At 39.3% G+C, this 16,619-nt stretch overlaps 2 protein-coding genes across 2 annotated transcripts in view; one reads left to right on the forward strand and one right to left on the reverse strand.

Annotated features, from left to right (window-relative positions):
* mapk8ip2 (mitogen-activated protein kinase 8 interacting protein 2) overlaps positions 1-16,619 on the forward strand; it is a 26,771-nt gene continuing 10,152 nt past the window's right edge. Inside the window, exons 1-2 of the mRNA XM_026311150.2 lie at positions 1-164; positions 11,544-11,649. Coding sequence (XP_026166935.1) covers positions 100-164; positions 11,544-11,649 — 171 coding nt within the window. The 5' untranslated portion in view covers positions 1-99. The remainder of the gene's footprint in view (positions 165-11,543; positions 11,650-16,619) is intronic.
* On the reverse strand, positions 6,477-9,295 carry LOC113132467 (gastricsin). Its single transcript, XM_026310539.1, has 9 exons — positions 9,240-9,295; positions 8,948-9,089; positions 8,706-8,823; positions 8,282-8,400; positions 7,722-7,921; positions 7,513-7,629; positions 7,263-7,410; positions 6,979-7,077; positions 6,477-6,840 (listed from the first exon to the last, which is right to left on the reverse strand). Exons 1-9 carry the CDS (start codon positions 9,293-9,295, stop codon positions 6,676-6,678), a joined length of 1,164 nt encoding a protein of 387 aa, XP_026166324.1. The 3' UTR covers positions 6,477-6,675.

Consider the following 16,619-nt stretch of genomic DNA (forward strand, 5'->3'; position numbering starts at 1 on the left):
TCTGTCCACGGCGGCGTCTGTCCTCTACCCTGTGATTGTGAATGGACTGCGCTCCCTCCGTGATTTTCTGCAGTCGCTCTGAGTCATTTGTGGAAGAAGATGGCGGACAGGGCTGAGATGTTTTCTCTATCCACTTTCCATTCCCTCTCTCCTCCTGGCTGCAGGTAAGAGCTCACATGCAGGGAGGAGGAGTGCGCTGGTGATGAATGAGAGATGAAAAATGAGCTGAGAAACATGAAGCATACACATCAGGCTTGTTTTGATGACTGCAGCATCGCTGGCTGTATCAGCCACGAGTAGTAATAGATATAGTAGGTAGACAACCTGCTGCCAGGCCTGCTGCTGCTGCTGCTGCGTCTCTGCTCGCCTGTAGGTGCAGCAGCTTAATAATGCTGCTTGTGTGTATTTTTAAACCGGTGCTCTTTATGAAAACACTGGGTTTTATCACACTATCGTTTATTTATTCTCCCCAAAGTGTGAAAATGGGTAAATAGATGGGAAATGATTGATCTGTAGCTGCCGCGCTTTGCGCATTCTCTGTGTGAGGCCCACGCCCTGTTGAGTCCAACCCAGGCAAGGACACGCTGCTAAACAATGGTTTACGGAAGTGCCACTAATGTTGATGTTGTTTCATACGCCTCTAATGTGACCTCTGCCACACATAATAGGATCAAAACATCTGCCTGTGTTAATGAACACTTTGGAGAGGGCGTAAACTGCTTGAGACAAATCAGTGATACAGCTCCAGTTTCCCTCTGAAGCTCTGGAACCCTGACATGTGTCTAGAGCAGTTTGATTATGGATGGATGAACAAGGTGATAAGGTGTAATATGCATGTGTGTGAGATTTGGATGAAACTGTGTAGAGGGCAGGAATAATAGGACATATTTTTCTACATCATCCAACATACATGGCAGCTGCTGTCAGTTATCAGATTACTCAGTGATGCTTCATCTCATCATATCAGATCAATAGGCCTGAATTTTGCATGACTCCCTGTAACCAGAGCTCTGGCCATATATCACTGCTGAATTTACCACAGGGGCAAACAGCCTGAGCCAGCAAATCACAACTGTATCAGAGGGCCAGTGGGTATAAGTTCATTCTTTTTGTGTTACAGTAGTTGTTTACGTTGCTCATTTGTTTAAAGTGGTTGGATGCTGATTAGGTTCGATCTGCTGTTATAGTTTCCCGTGCTTTCAAGAGCACACAGGCTTTTTGTGTTTATTTTGGTTCTGCTGTGGATCAATTTAAGATACCAGCAACAACACCATCATCCTGCTTAAAATATTGTCTGGATACGGGAATGTGGGATAGACATACAGGAACAAAAGTTTTTAGTTTTTTAAATTGCATACATTTGTTTGATCATGTGCATCGCTTTTCTCCTTATTTCTCTGTATATATGTTTTTATGTGTTGTCTCTTTTTGTTTTTGTGTGTTTGACTGATTCATGGATGAAAGCTCTGGTGGGGTGATGGTGCCATACAGTAATCTGCCTTACAGAACCCCAGCACTGTTTCCACTGAGCAGCATAATTCATAAGAGAGCCATCTTTCTCTCTTGGGCACTAGGTATTTATGACACACTATAATTTTTACCTGCAGTCAGGGAGTGCTCTCTCTCCTGGGAACAGGAACTGTAAAAGATGTATATGAATTTCTGTTGCCGACGTCCGTGTGTTTTTCTTCCAACATAAACATGGACATGGTTCTATAAAAAAATGGTGGATCTCAATCAGTGCAACAGGAGTTTATGGTGCTCTAGTTTACAGAAATGTTTCTCTAGAAAAGAAATTAATCCAGGCAGGAAAAGCAATTCCTGCGAATATGCTGACATATCAAAATGTGGGACTCACAGAGTACAGTGCCAACAACCTGAGCTTTAGTGTTCATCGATTGCAATTTGGGGAGGCATTTGTTTGTCTGGGGTGTTGGTGTTAATGTGGAGGTTAAATTGTTTGTATGTTTTGTATTAGGAGGCTTTGGTTCAGACACCACGGTCTGTTCAGAATCTGAGGCCAAGTTAAAAATGTGTGAAGGCTCTAAGCTGAATAAATCACTTACTGTGACCCCCCCTTTTGAATGTACAAGACCTTCACAAATATGTAGATAAGTAGAATATACAGTATTTAGTCAATGTGGTGAAACCTCAGCTTTGATTCTCTGAATGGCAGACTTTCTTCTATTCAGACAATGTTCAGTCTATTGATTAGTGAATATTTTCTGTTTTTTGACAGTAATTTGAATATATTTAGATTTTGGGATGTTGGTCAGACAAAACGATGTTTAACAATATCATTTCAGGCTCATGGCTGCTTTCACTCTTTTCTAAATTTGATGATGAATAAAAATATATTCTTCAAATAAATCAATATAAATAAATAGACTAAATATATAGATAAATATATTTATCGGTTGGAGACCTAGATTCAGCAATAGTTTTGCATTTTATGAGATTATTTGTTATGATTCCAGTTTGATGTACTTCTATCAAACCCCAGTTGTGATCAACACTAGGGCATCAATATTTTACAAGTAGACAACTACAGTTTTCAGTAGCATCCTTCAGATTTTCCCCACTATCCTTTGTCTTGTGAATCTCATGTTTAGCAGTCGATGTTCCACTTTTGCCTCGTTTGAAGGCCGGTGAGAAGGCGGAGGGAGTGAGTGAGGGAGGTGGGTGGTGGATATGGTTACCATGGGGTAAGAGGCTTAAATCACATACAGATTCATTTTAGCTTAAGCGCCTTTGTCTCTGCCTCCTCCCTGGTATCTTCCCTTCTCTCTCTGTGTTTATTTCCTTGACTTGTCTTTGACTCTGGGTACGACTCAAGTTTTCATCTGTCAAACAGTGGCTGCTGCTGTAGTTTGCTGCCATATATACCTACAGTAATATATAAGAATAACTAAACAAGTCATATTTATGCAGCCGATGAGATTTGTTTTCCCTCAGTTTGATGCCAGTGAACGTTTCCAATCTATCAGCATTAACTTGATGACTTCATGAACACAAATCCAGCCAAATCTTGAAATCATCTTCTCTGAGCAAACCGATGCATCATCTCCGTCTTTGGTTGAAAAATGGCGTGATCTTCAGGTTTGGATCTGGCACGGGCAACAGAGACTGCTCCATTAGGCTAACCATATGACTCATATGTGTGTGTGTGTGTGTGTGTGTGTGTGCTCGAGTGTATCTGTTTGGGGGTGTGTGCTATATGTTACCGGTGTGTAACCGACAGTGGCTGAAAAAGCCTGGGAAATTGATCTTATTAATGAGTCAGTAGCAACTACACCATATGTCCTTGTCTTTTAAAGGTGATGTCACAGTGAAGCAAATGCTCATGGTTAAAAGGCAGCTTAATTACAGTAGAGACCTCATTTCCCATCACCTCCTTTTAGCTGGGTTGGGGTTCCACCTAACAATTTTTTTTTTTATCAACTGGAGCTCTGATTATTATTCTGAATGGAGAAAACATCTGTTGCTATTTAACAGAGTTCAGCGTGACATCTCCAAATATCTTGGGTTGTTTTATTTTGACAGTTTACTCTAATAAAGACAAGGAGAAACAGCAAATTATCACATATCAATTTGTGTGTAGATTCTCTTCCATATAACAAAACAATAAAAAGTGTTACAGGTAAAAGGGTACTCTGCACGCTCTAAGGTGCAGTCAGTTAAGAGTATTAGACAAACTACGATGAGAGTTTATTGGTTTGATCATGGTCTGGACATCACAGTATCAGAGATGACAGGGAGTAACTGTTACAGCACATACTGGCTGGCGATGCTCAAGTATGAGAAGATCAGGGAGAAAATAAAAAAGCAGACTCACAGAAATAGATTAAAGACTGAAGCAGTTGCGGTAAATTAGCATCACCAGCATCAGTGTGATATGATGCAAAACTGTTTTTTCTGTACAGTATGTGGAAGCAGCACAGGGATCAGATCCTAATTATTAAAAATGGGGGGCTGAATGCAAGAGACTTCAGTGTTGTGATGGATCAACAGGGAGTGGTAAACACAGTGTGACAGGCACTGCACGCTGTCTAAACACCAAGAACCAACATGGACGAGTAACGTCAACGCTGCAATAGTGGCTGCATGTCACTATCTGATATAAAGCCAGAAATCAAAACGTGCATGAGATGAGGTGAACGTGCATATGAAATGGTCCTGTTTCCTTGTGTGTTTGTGTGTGACTGAAGAGGACAGAGGCTTTTGTTCTGGGCATTATTGTGTGTCTGCAGCTTTTCAGTGACATGTAGTTCTTAGGTTTTGCAGTCTAGGGAAACGGGGCTACACTCTGTTATGACATGCATTGCAGAGCCACAGGAGCAGTCCAACAGTATGCAGATGAGCACACAAACAAAATGGAGTAGGGGAAAACACAGCAGAATATCAAGCAATAGAGCAGTGCAAAAAGGGAAGAGGAAATTTAAAACATTAATCATCCAGAGTGATGGTGATAAATATTAAAGGACCAGTTCATCCAAATTACAAAATAGCATATTTTCTATCATACACCTAGTGATCCATGTCTAGGAGTTGTGGTATTAGTCCTCATTTTATTACACACAACATTTAAAAAGTGACCTTTGTGATATTTCAACAACACCATCTATTTCCAGACAGAACCACCATTACTGTGGGTTTCACTGGTGCTATGGTACTTTCTATGTGTGAGCATGTTCTGTGGTATTATCCGGAGTAATAGCATTTGGGTGAACCTACCATATAAAAGTGCTACTATATGTGTAATTTGATCAATACCGCATACGGTATATTAATGTTAAATAGTTTAGAAACAAGACCAACATTAAATAGCTCTAGTGCTCTACTGCACTAAGTCAGATTTGGTGCTTTTCATCCTGTCACTGTGGAAAAATTACGTTGTGCCATGACACAAACAGGAATGTCTATTTCTCGAATGTACTTATGCTTTTTAATTCTTCGTTTTCCAAAAAGCTGGTGACAGCTGCCTTGGCTGCAGCAGTGTTAATTTATTTATTATTTATTAAGTATTTTCGTTATAATTTTCGTCAACGACAAGTTTTCACTGATGAAAACGAGACAATAACTAAATAAAAATTAAGTGGTGATGACGAAAACTATAATTAAAATATACTGACATTTTCATTAACTGATGAAAACGAGAGGAAAATGTGAGTGAGGGACGTTTTTAGAAAAGATCCAATCAGACTTAATCCTGTAAGACACATTTGAAAAGTAACTGATCCACCTGAGTACACAACATCATCATAGCCTACACTGGGTTTGTGTCTGACTTAAACTATAATGAAATGGAAACAGCTGGAGAAAACAAAGAGAAGATATATGGGTCAGTTTCATCTTTGATGCAGTGGCATTACTGCTAAATACAGTTTTTCTTTTAAATATTTTGGAGTTGACCTTTTGCGTTAAAGAATGAAGAATGCCATATGCAAGTTATAAACAATGCATATCTAATTTTTGGTCTTTTATGGAAAGGCCATATTTCATATATTTACTGAAACTTGTTTTTATTTAATTTTAATTTAGAATATTTTGTATATTACAATAGTTTAACTAAATTACATTTAAATCAAACCCAATATATTTAGTCGACTAAATCTACAGTAGATTTAGTCGACTAAAGTCTTACGCTATTTAGTCGACTAAAACTAAAACAAAGCAGATGACTAAAATATGACTAAAACTAAAATTGCATTTAGTCAAAAGACGATGACTAAAACTAAATTAAAATCTGCTGTCAAAATTAACACTGGGCTACAGCTGCACTGATGTGATGTTTTTCCATTGTGAACCACACACCCTCACACACCTACACGCACAAACACATGTTGCCTGAAGAACTGGATGTGTGAGGAACTCGTTAATGACCTCCTCTCTCCAGTTTTGGTCAAAATGCTATTAATGCAGCACAGTGACTACTTTGTCTTTGTGAGCATCCATGTGAAAAGGTGCTGATTACACCCACAGACTGCATTTAGACTGTTTCTTGTTGTGATTACAATGTGTCATTTTTTGCAACATATATTGTTTGACAATGTCTGGCATCAGTGGTACTTGGCAGCAGCATATATGACTGTGGTGCACTATAAATCAATTAAAAGTATATATAAGTATATTGTATATATAATAAATAAAATAACATCCTCATTTAATTATTTTGGGAACAGGTTTTCCATGCACGATGCACCTGAATAGCAAGACAACACAACTGATTTATCATTGCAATTGTTGCATGTTGGAAGAGAGTTATATGCATATGATCCAAGTGTTTAAAGTCACCAGGTAAATTAGAAAGGGAGATAACCTTTGTGTCCTTCACTCAGGACAACAAGGCCTTATTTAAAAAGATGAAATGTGAAAACACTTGCAGTGAGCATTTTTTGTCTTTATTGTGCTTGAGAATGATGCAGTATAATGGACATTTCACTTTAACTCTGTAGAATATACAAACCCAGCTTTAGTAGGTTTTTGAGGATCTGTACCAATTTGTAGATTCAAAAGACTTTTATAGTGGTAACTATGTTAACTGAAATTAAACAGATGTGCCTATGTTTTGAAATGTACCAAATCCTCAAGGGCTTAGCAGTGTGTAAGTGGACATAAAGGAGATTATTATTATTTGACCAGGTTAATGGTCAACTTAGGTTTCAATAGTGACACTTAAGCAGCTGCAGCAAAGCCAACACGGTTATTGGTACGGTCATAGATGGAGTAGTACTCCCTGAGGAACACATCTCCAAAGATCCAAAGAGGCTGGCCATTCTGAGAGGGCAAGTAGGTAGGGGTGATGCCCACTGAACAGTACTGGTATCCATTCTGGTTCTCCTGGTAAAGAGAGAAAAAGGGAAATGTGCATATCATTGCAGACACACTCACAAATGGGGGAAAAAAATCATGGCCTGTAAATAATGGGTATAGAGACTAACACAGATACATGCTTACGCTCAGTATGCAGTTACTTACCTGGATGATGTAAGCAGAAGGAGGCAGAGGGAAGGAAACACCACTGATAACGAAGCTCAGAGTTGGAAGGTTGTTGACCTGGCTGCAGTCCACCACATACTGGAGATCAAGACGACAAATTAGTTTTTAGGGCGACAGGAACTCCTGTTGTATCTGCCCATGCCTCTGTAGTTTTATTTGGTTTGACATTAATAGTAATACCTTCATAGTAACTTTTAAATGGACCAGCTTTTGTACAGAGTCGGATTTGCTGATTGCTTGAGCTGTGTGTCCATTTGTCTTACCATTCCATACTGGTTCTGTTGGGCTCCAATGGCCTGCATGAGGGAACCCAAATACTGGCTTGGGGCTGTCAGCATGGAGGTTCCAGTGTCCACAATGGACTGGCAGCCCTGAGAGCACCAGCCAGTCTCCTGACCATTGATAGCGAATCTGTGGGGCACATGATTAAATTTATTGGTCACATTAGGACAGTTAATACCTAAGAGTGATCAGAATATATTTGACGTTTCAAACCAAAAAAAAAACACAGACCCATTAACGCCAATCTGCCAGTAGGTCTGAGAGGTAACAGGGGTCCAATAGACCTGGCCCTGGTACATGTTGTTGTCCACTCCTCCGAAAGAGAGCACACTGCCCTGCTGTCCTCCCCTGTACCAGACAACAAAGCAAAGCTCTTGATATACTACAGTAATTATAGAATATAAAATATGGTTTTCTCAAAAATCTCAAGTCAGTTTTACCTAGAAAGGTAGAAAGCAAAGATGTCAGCATTCAGCAGGTTTTGGGAAATCATGTTGTCCATGACAGGAGTCTCTCCCCCAGCTGAGATAGCTGGGTAGGACAGGCCAAGGATGCCGTCAAACTGGGCCACCACGAAGTTCTGACCAGGCTCATTTGTGCTCAGACCAATCTCCTGGTTAGGGATCACGATGCCGCCAACCTATGGATCCAAAACCAACCATAAGTCAGTTCCAAATCATAGAGTGTATTTATTTGCATTCAGGCTACTGAAGACAAGTAGGATTATGGATAGCAATATCAGAAACTGTGCAGGGTGGACTCCTGCTCAGGCTGTTGAAGTACCAAATCATCAGAAGTGTTCTAAGGCTGCTTTATCGTAACGTCAAGATGGTTTATAAAGATGCATATGTTTTCAGGTCTTTTCAAAACTCAATATAGAAAAAATACTACTGGCACAGTGTTGGCACTGAGCTGCATGATGCAGTATACATATAGTACAGTGACATATACTATTTTTTTTTAAACTGAATACTTGGTTTGTTTTCTGGATTTGACTTACATTGACAGTGTCATATCCAAAGACTCCATACAGGCTTCCAGCTCCATAGGGCAGGTAGAAGTTCTGACCCTTAGAGACGTAGGTAGAGGACTGCTGAGGGTTGAACTTCGTGTGTGTGTCTGCAAATGACATAGATCTGGATTGTTGCTTGAGCGGTGTCATAAACATGTCCTCATGCCTCATAGAGCTTTTTGTAATTCTGTTAATATGCATGATTACAGAAATTGTGAGCTGAATTTTGCAGTCACGGATTCTTCCCAAAGATTAAAAGTTCTTTGTGGCATGAATCTGGAAAAAATCTAAGTTCTAGTCTGCACACATTTAATCTCTTCGAAATACGATGTGAAATGTCTAGATCAGCTTTAGGTCCCTGGGAAAAGTTCATCAGATGCATATATTGTAAAGCCTGTTGGATTGTACTCACTGCAGGCCTGAGTGTTGCAGTAGACGGAGTCCACCCACAGGTTGGCAGAGCCGGTATCAAACAGCACCTGGAAGGACTGGGGGGGTGTTCCAATGCTGATGGGTCCATAATAGGTGGTCTGTGCATCACAGGTGAAAAAAAGGATCAGAATAAAAGTAGTACACACCCGTCAGTTAATGCTTTAATAAAAATGTTGTGCACAGTGCGTGTTTTTAAAGTCATGTTAACACAGTATTTCTTACATCAGCATAGTTGTTGATGTACATGTTGGCGGAGCCATCAAACTCGAAGGGCTGGTACTTCAGAGCTGGATCCTGGTAGGGCAGCTCGATGCCTTTCTCTCTCAGGGACTGGCGGATGGACTTTTGCTTCTTCAGAGGGATTCTGAGGAAGGAAGAAGAAAAAATGTTGAGAATTTTAACTTGCCATGGGCTGTTACTCTCAGCCGCCTTAGACGTGGCCCTTAAAACAAAATGTTATTTGTTCTAGCATTAAGCAATGAGCCTTAAAAATATAGAGAGGTAGTTTCCTTACTTGACGAGTCCCTCGGCGAGCACCACACAAACCAGAACAGCAATAAGACACTTCATGGTTCCTCCTGTAGACTCAGCGCTCCTGGATGGATACAACTCAGCTTGGATCTGAGCAGTCTTTATATACAGTGTCTGGGCCTATATCAGCCAGAATGCCTGTGTTAACTTGTGTCTTATCAGTTTAGACAGGGTGACCCTTAGACGCTAAATAATTTGTTTGCACATCTGACAATCTACACTCCACAAACACAGCTGTAATTAAACATAAATCACTGATTTTATATATATATATATATATATATATATATATATATATATATATATATATATATATATACATATAAGATATTTTGTGGATATGTGATGGAATAACATAGTGATAAGAAATAGAAACACTCTGGGTATTTAAATTTGTCACCTAAAGAAAAGTACTTAAATCTTTTATAATTTACTATAATGTATTGCTTATTCTACATGAAAAGCAATACAATTTATAGGAATCATTTTAAATTTAAATATCTCACAAGTATGTCTTTTTAATTTGAGCTACAACTTTCAGCTTCCAAATTAATTTCTACTAATTTTTAGATAAAGCATTCTGAAGTTTTCATTAATGTCAGAAATACTTTTTTAAAAAATCTGATTAGATATACATATCAACAGCAAGGTCACACTTAATAGTTTGAGTGCAATTATGATTTTCCACAATTGGAAATAAATGTTTGTCTAAGCTTCAGTATCAGTACCAACTGAATCACACTAGTTTATCAAAACCTTTTATGCCATTGAGCTTATCAGAATTTAAATATTTCATTTTGATAGTGTTTTCCCTCTGCTAGATTGGATTACTTCAGTCCTTGTTTCTTAAAATGTCCTTCTATTATTTTACTTTTCAGTGCTTAAAAGCTAAAATGAAAATTTGTTCTTGCTTATTAACTGGCTTTATTCTTTGTGCTTAAAAATGCCAGTGTTGGCATTAATTTACCAATAAAAAGTGTTTATATGTGTCTACTGTTCACATAGAGTATAAACATGTTTAGTGTTGATTTAACGCTGGTATTTTTGCTGTGTAAACTGAACTGTACTGGTAAAATTATTGCTGCAAAGGTGAACTTTACAGTATATGATGTTAATATAAAGCTCACTCCTTTGCTTTTTAATATCTCCATTATTCTTTTCCTGTATTTTCTGTCAGCAGCACATTATTGTCCATTATACCAGACCAGCATTGGCATTGGCATCAAATTGCTGACTGGATGATGTGACTGACTTGCTGATTGACTTTTTCATTACCTTATTTTTGTTTCAATTTAGATGCATCAGCATGCCCTTGTTTGCTCCATATGACCAATGACATTGTGTGGATAGGAGCCCTATGTACTGTATATCTGTGGTGTAAGCTTGCATCCATATGTAGTATGTGGAGTGTCCTTTTCTTAGTAGAGAAGCTGCAATGCAGCATTTCTTTTAACGCATCACAAGCCAACTACTGTAGAATCGAGAACCTGCTGAAGCTGATGTGGCAAAGATGAGACAGAGCCTAATCAAAAAAAATTTGCAATGCCATGGCTCATTACAGAGACATATGCACTTCTCTGCACCAGTGTGCAGGGCCTGTAATTGGAAGTTCAGAAACTGGTGTAAGAGACAACTGGCAATAATTCACATCCAACTCTGTTAAATTCATCCAGAGCTCATACATATACATAAGATAACATTCATCTACGTTAATATGGCATATTTACAGTTAATTTTAGGATTTTTTTTGTGTGTTGACGTTATTCAGCACCACTGAAATGTGGCAGCCCTTGTTGCTATAGGGATTGTTATATTAAAATAGAAGATAGAGGACAGAGGAGTTTGTGTAGCTGCCTGTACCCAACATTTGAGCGCACACACACATAAGATGCATGAAATGACTCAGAGCAGGTTTCCCTTAGAACACACTTCTTCAGGGTACAGGGTATAAATCATGAACCTTCTGAAATTATTGTCTGAATTTATTGTCACAGCTGCAAAATGTACATTATGTAAATCCCAAAACATGAGCTACCCATCTATTGCCACCTTTATATATTTTATATACAAATACATATTTGTATCTTTTATACTTGTATACTTTGTGTGGCTATTGGCTGCAGGTACAAAAATACATTTCACTGTACTTTGTACTATGTATAACTGTGCATGTGACAAATAAAGCTTATCTTATCTTAAATATTCCCTGATAAAGCATGCATATTGAAAATATCAGTGCTCTTTACAAAACATTTAGCAAATATACTGTCGCTTTATGTATTTCCAGGCCAGCCCATGACATCAGCCTGGAGGAGTTTGATGATGAAGATCTCTCTGAAATCACTGATGATTGTGGGATTGGACTCAACTATGATTCGGATCCATATGAGAAGGTGAGGTTCTTTGTTTTTGTCATGATCATTGTATTGATGTTTTACCCAGTTGTTGGTGGTCGTCTGAAATATGTAGTGTGCAGCATTTATATGCTGTTGTACATGCTAAATAGAATAAGTTTTCACCATTTGCATATCTTATGAAAGCATCTCTGTAGCTTTAAATTGTCTGTAGGCTAAATAGTCTATCACCATTGCAGTTATAGTGATGACCACAAGCCTCAGATGGCCACATTATAATACCAGGGACAAAATGAGAAGCATTAGCAAACTCCATGCATTCATTAAACTCCTCGGCATGTAATAGACATTCTGAGCAACACTCTTACTAAGCATCCTGTTCAAGTGACTGCGTTATGAAGTATACGCAAATTGAGTCATTAGCTGTATCATCCCACATGTCCAGCTTAGACCTTAATTACACAGTTTCTAAGAACTATTGTCTCAGATTCTCTCTCCCACACTCTCTCTCCATCCTGTAAGAGAGATGTAAATGTTTTATGCTGGTGGCGTGGAGCCACAGCTGCAGCAGAGGGTGGGTGACCCAGTGCAGTTTGCTGCTATGCAGAGACAACCTCCTTCCCTCCCTCTGTCTTTTCCTCCCTCCCATGTGTCTTCCCTTCCCTCCCTGCTATGCAGAGTGTTGCTCAGAGACAGAGCTCACATTGCCTCCTCCCTTTCTCTCTGCCACCTCTCCACTCCCTTCCCTGACTTTCTGAGGTGGCTGGGAGTGGGGATTTAGCTCAGGGCTAGTTGGTTCTAAGGGTTAAGCTCTCAGCATAAATCTGCACTAGATATTGTGCTGCCTCCGCTTTAATCCTTTGACAAAACACATTAAGGATAGCTAACAAAGCCCTTCTCTAACAAAGCTGTTTTTGCATAAAGTGTGAGAAGACCTCTAGAAAAAGAGAGACTTCAGATACTGGATTGTTTTTTTTAATCATGCCTAAGAGGTCATAGTGTAGTAAACCATCTCCATCTTCTCCCTGCCTCCCACATGCAGTCTCTCACACACACATCATACACACTTCAGCAGAGGCCCTGACTGCTCTCAAACAAGAAAGAACAGAGCAATCGGACAATGTCGGTCCTTGTTACATTACATCATTGCCCAGAGGAAGTAATCTTGCTGACATGGGATGAATAGGACACACACCCAGTTGCCCTCTGAGAGAGAGAGAGTGTGTGGTGTGTGTGTGTGTGTGCATATAAATAACAGAGAAAGAAAAGCAAGACAGAATTTTATGCACATGGTGTTTGATTTTTCCTGCATCAGTGGGGTGGTTGACACTTTGTCAGCTCATCAACAGCAGCAATCCCTCCCTCATGCAACACCCTCTGCTGATGAGGAGAGAGGCTTCTTCTCCTTTCTATGTTAGTCCGATGCGGTCATATTAGGCAGCCAGTCTTTGATGTATAGGAAGAACAGTCCATCTAAACAGTGACATTATCCTCCAGCCCTGATTAATTCCCGTTCATTATGGGGTCCAGGTCGTAATCCGCATAACCCGTTAGATCACTACACGGACTACACAGACACATGAGCAAAAACAGACACTCAATGCCTTAGAAACGCTCAATCTGAAGGCAGGCAATTAAAGATTGTGCACATGGGGTTGTTATCAATATCTGAATTACTATCTCTGATGAAATGGTAATTTCTGACCAAATGCCAAAATGCCAGAGCATTTCTAGCTCAGGCTGTCCTGAGCTGTCCGTGAGGTTTGACAGTGTGCTTTGAAGCGTGTGATTTATTTATTTTTTTTCTCTTGACCTCTAATTTTTTATTGTCATATAAACAGAGACCACAAGCGAGACAGAGAGAGAGTCATTCCCTGAGTCTGATTCTTTCCTCTCACACAGACTGTTCCCGCTGCTTTTTGCCTCATTTTGTCGGATTCTTCACTTCCTGGCTCACAAATATCCATCTCTGTCTCTCCAGACCGAACACCATGAATGCATGCATAATTCAGTATGTGACAGAGCAATGTGTGTATGTCTCAGCTGTTTAAAATGTGAAATTTTACAGAAACACTGATTGATGGAGGCCGTCACTCACTAGATGGTTTCCATTATTGGGAGACTAATGAACATCTGTCATACGATTTACCCAGATTACAAGCTACAGTATATTTGGTAAAGGGTCTGTATATTGGCGTATATGCACCCAAACACAGACACATTTATACTGTTGTTGTGTAAAACAAAACAATGGCATTTTTGTTTTTGCAGTGATGGTGATTGTGTATATTAGGCATAGACTACATAATAATAATAATGATAATAATAATAATAATAATAATAATAATGCATTTTATTTATATAGGCGCCTTTCTGGTCACTCAAGGTCGCCTTCCAGATAAAAGATAAACCGAAAAAACTTTATAAAAATAACACAACAATATTAATGAAACAAAAAACAGAGTCATAATTTAAGATACTTGAAGACAAGTAACTTGAGTGGAGATTTGAGTGCAGCTTTACATCATGTATGATATGTGAGATGTGAATTTGGTTGGAGAATCTATGTTATGGATTATTTCTGGGAGAGAATTCCAGAGATGTGGAGCAGTACAGCTGAAGGCTCTAGAACCCATGGTGGTCAAGCAGGAAGGGGGTGTAACTAGAAGCCTTGATGAAGAAGAGCGGAGAATGCGTGAGAGGGTGTAGAACTGAACGAGCTCCGATAAGTAAGGGGGAGTGAGATTATGAAGTGCTTTAAATGTGAGGAGGAGAATTTTAAACTCTATACGATATTTGATAGTGAGCCAGTGAAGTTGTTGGAGGGTGGGGGTAATGTGATGCATTAAGGGAATTCGGGTTACGATACGGGCAGCAAAGTTTTGAATAAGTTGGAGTTTATGTAGGAGATTTTGTGGTAGGCCAGTTAGAAGTGAATTGCAGTAATCAATACAGGAGGTGACCAGAGTGGCAACAGTATGTGGGGTGCATATTTTCTTATGCTCATTTATCAAAATGTAAACTCAATGCCAAAATCCCATTGTCCTAATCTTTAACCATCAAGACTCTACATATGCATCAAGTCTAATGGCTTTGCAGGTGTATGTGTAGTAGTGAATGTGTAGAAAATGCATTTATGTAGTCAAGAAAGAAAACATGCAGCTAAACATCTGACTGCTGCAATAGAGGATCTGATAACTCCCTTATATCTAAACTAATTTGGCACCATTGCATTCACTGTTAATCAGCAGTTGTAGTGAATTGTGGCACCACCATCTTCTGTTTGCTTTTGACCCCCTGCATGTTAGACCACTTAATTCTCAGTCTCCACATCCAAGATTTATTAGTCCCCGGTGTTCTCTTTGTCCTTGCGGCCACTTTTTTTTTTGAAAACCATGTCGTCAGCTCCGCTCCTGCGTCCAATGCTTTATTCTGTCAGCCGCTGGTCAGATCAGTAAACAAGGTGGCCCTACAGTTCAACCCACAGCCTCTTCTCACTCCACTGCTGAGGGCAGTGCTGTACAGTGGCTCTGCAGTCACACCAGCTCCTGATTTGCAGCAGCACCTCAGTCAGTAGATGTGGAATTAGTCACAATGAACAAACCTGGTCTGCCAATTAGAGATAAAAAAGCTTTTTCCTTCTCTTCCCCAATTGTCCTACTGAGCTGCTGTTGAAGAGCAGAAACTACTATAAATGTTAACAAAACATATAAATAACACAAAACAGTATGGTTTAGTCTGTGTGTGGTACCCTTTTAATATTGAATATTAAGTATGTGAAAGTGTTAAATTTATTCACAACTGCCAGCAGGAGTGCATATTGAATAAGACTGCTGAATGACAGTGGAGGGACAGTCACTGGATGAGATGTCCTTGGGAACAGGAGATCATGGGAATCGGTTCTCGCCAACACACAACTCTTATTTATAGTTCTCTCTTTCTTTTAGCCTGCCTGCTAAAAGAGGATGTTTCTTGACTGTGCAGATTATTCTCTCAGGCAGATGTGGCATTTTCATAGCCCTGCTGATGAATGTCTGGATTTTTACACTGTCATGGAGTTATAGGTCATAAATCCCCAGTGATGTATTGTAATAGATCAGTGTGAGGAAAAAACATTGTGAATCTTTATGTTAGGTTATGAACACAGCTTTTATATATTGATCAATTAAATGTTTCTCAATAATGCATGGTTCTTTTCAAAACATTCAGTACCATTTTAAAGGCTGAAGCACAGATATGATACTAGACAGTAGTGGAGTGTTGATTTCTGTTGCTGCGGCTTAAAGTGGATGCAGCAGGCGTCAGCAGAAGTGTGTGTGGTGGATGGGTGAGAGGGTGAGCTTTGATTCATCCATTAAAAAGACTGCACTGAGTGGCAGAGCAGCTGCTGTGCTGTTCAGACTGCACAGCAGATAAACCAGTCTTTCTTTTTGCATTGTGACATTCAACACAGGGAAGAGATGTTTGTGGCAATGACCACATGTAAAACTGTTATCAATATTATCATGGTCAGTGAGGGAGAGAATAAGTTGGTGTGATGACACTTTTTTCTACTTATAGCAGAGCCTCTAAATGGACACAAGACCTTTTATTATTGTTAGGTTATTTACAATGTTCAAACATTTAGTTAAACGTTACCATATAGGTGATTAAATCATGAACAACAACATGCCTTGTGTTTAGCAAAGGCTCCAAGACAGCACACTCATAGAGGTGTGGTCGCTTAAACCTCAAAATCATTTAGTCCACTACTTTCCAGTAAAACAGCCGAAAGCTGAGAGGTATCAGATTATCCACTTTCATTTCTTTGCCCGTCCTGATTTGTTTTTTTTATACCTCCTTTCTCTTCTAAACAGTCTGTTCTCAAGACTTTGCCTTTATTTTACACACATAAATGCCCTGAAGATGCACAAAGAACCTATGAACAAAATGTATTGTGACTGAATGTTGTTGTACTATACAGTTGCCCACTACACTGCTTCAGTGTGTGTATATGTGTGTTTGTGTTT

This window comes from Mastacembelus armatus, chromosome 6 (assembly GCF_900324485.2).
Source record: "Mastacembelus armatus chromosome 6, fMasArm1.2, whole genome shotgun sequence".
Classification (NCBI taxonomy): Eukaryota; Metazoa; Chordata; class Actinopteri; order Synbranchiformes; family Mastacembelidae; genus Mastacembelus; species Mastacembelus armatus.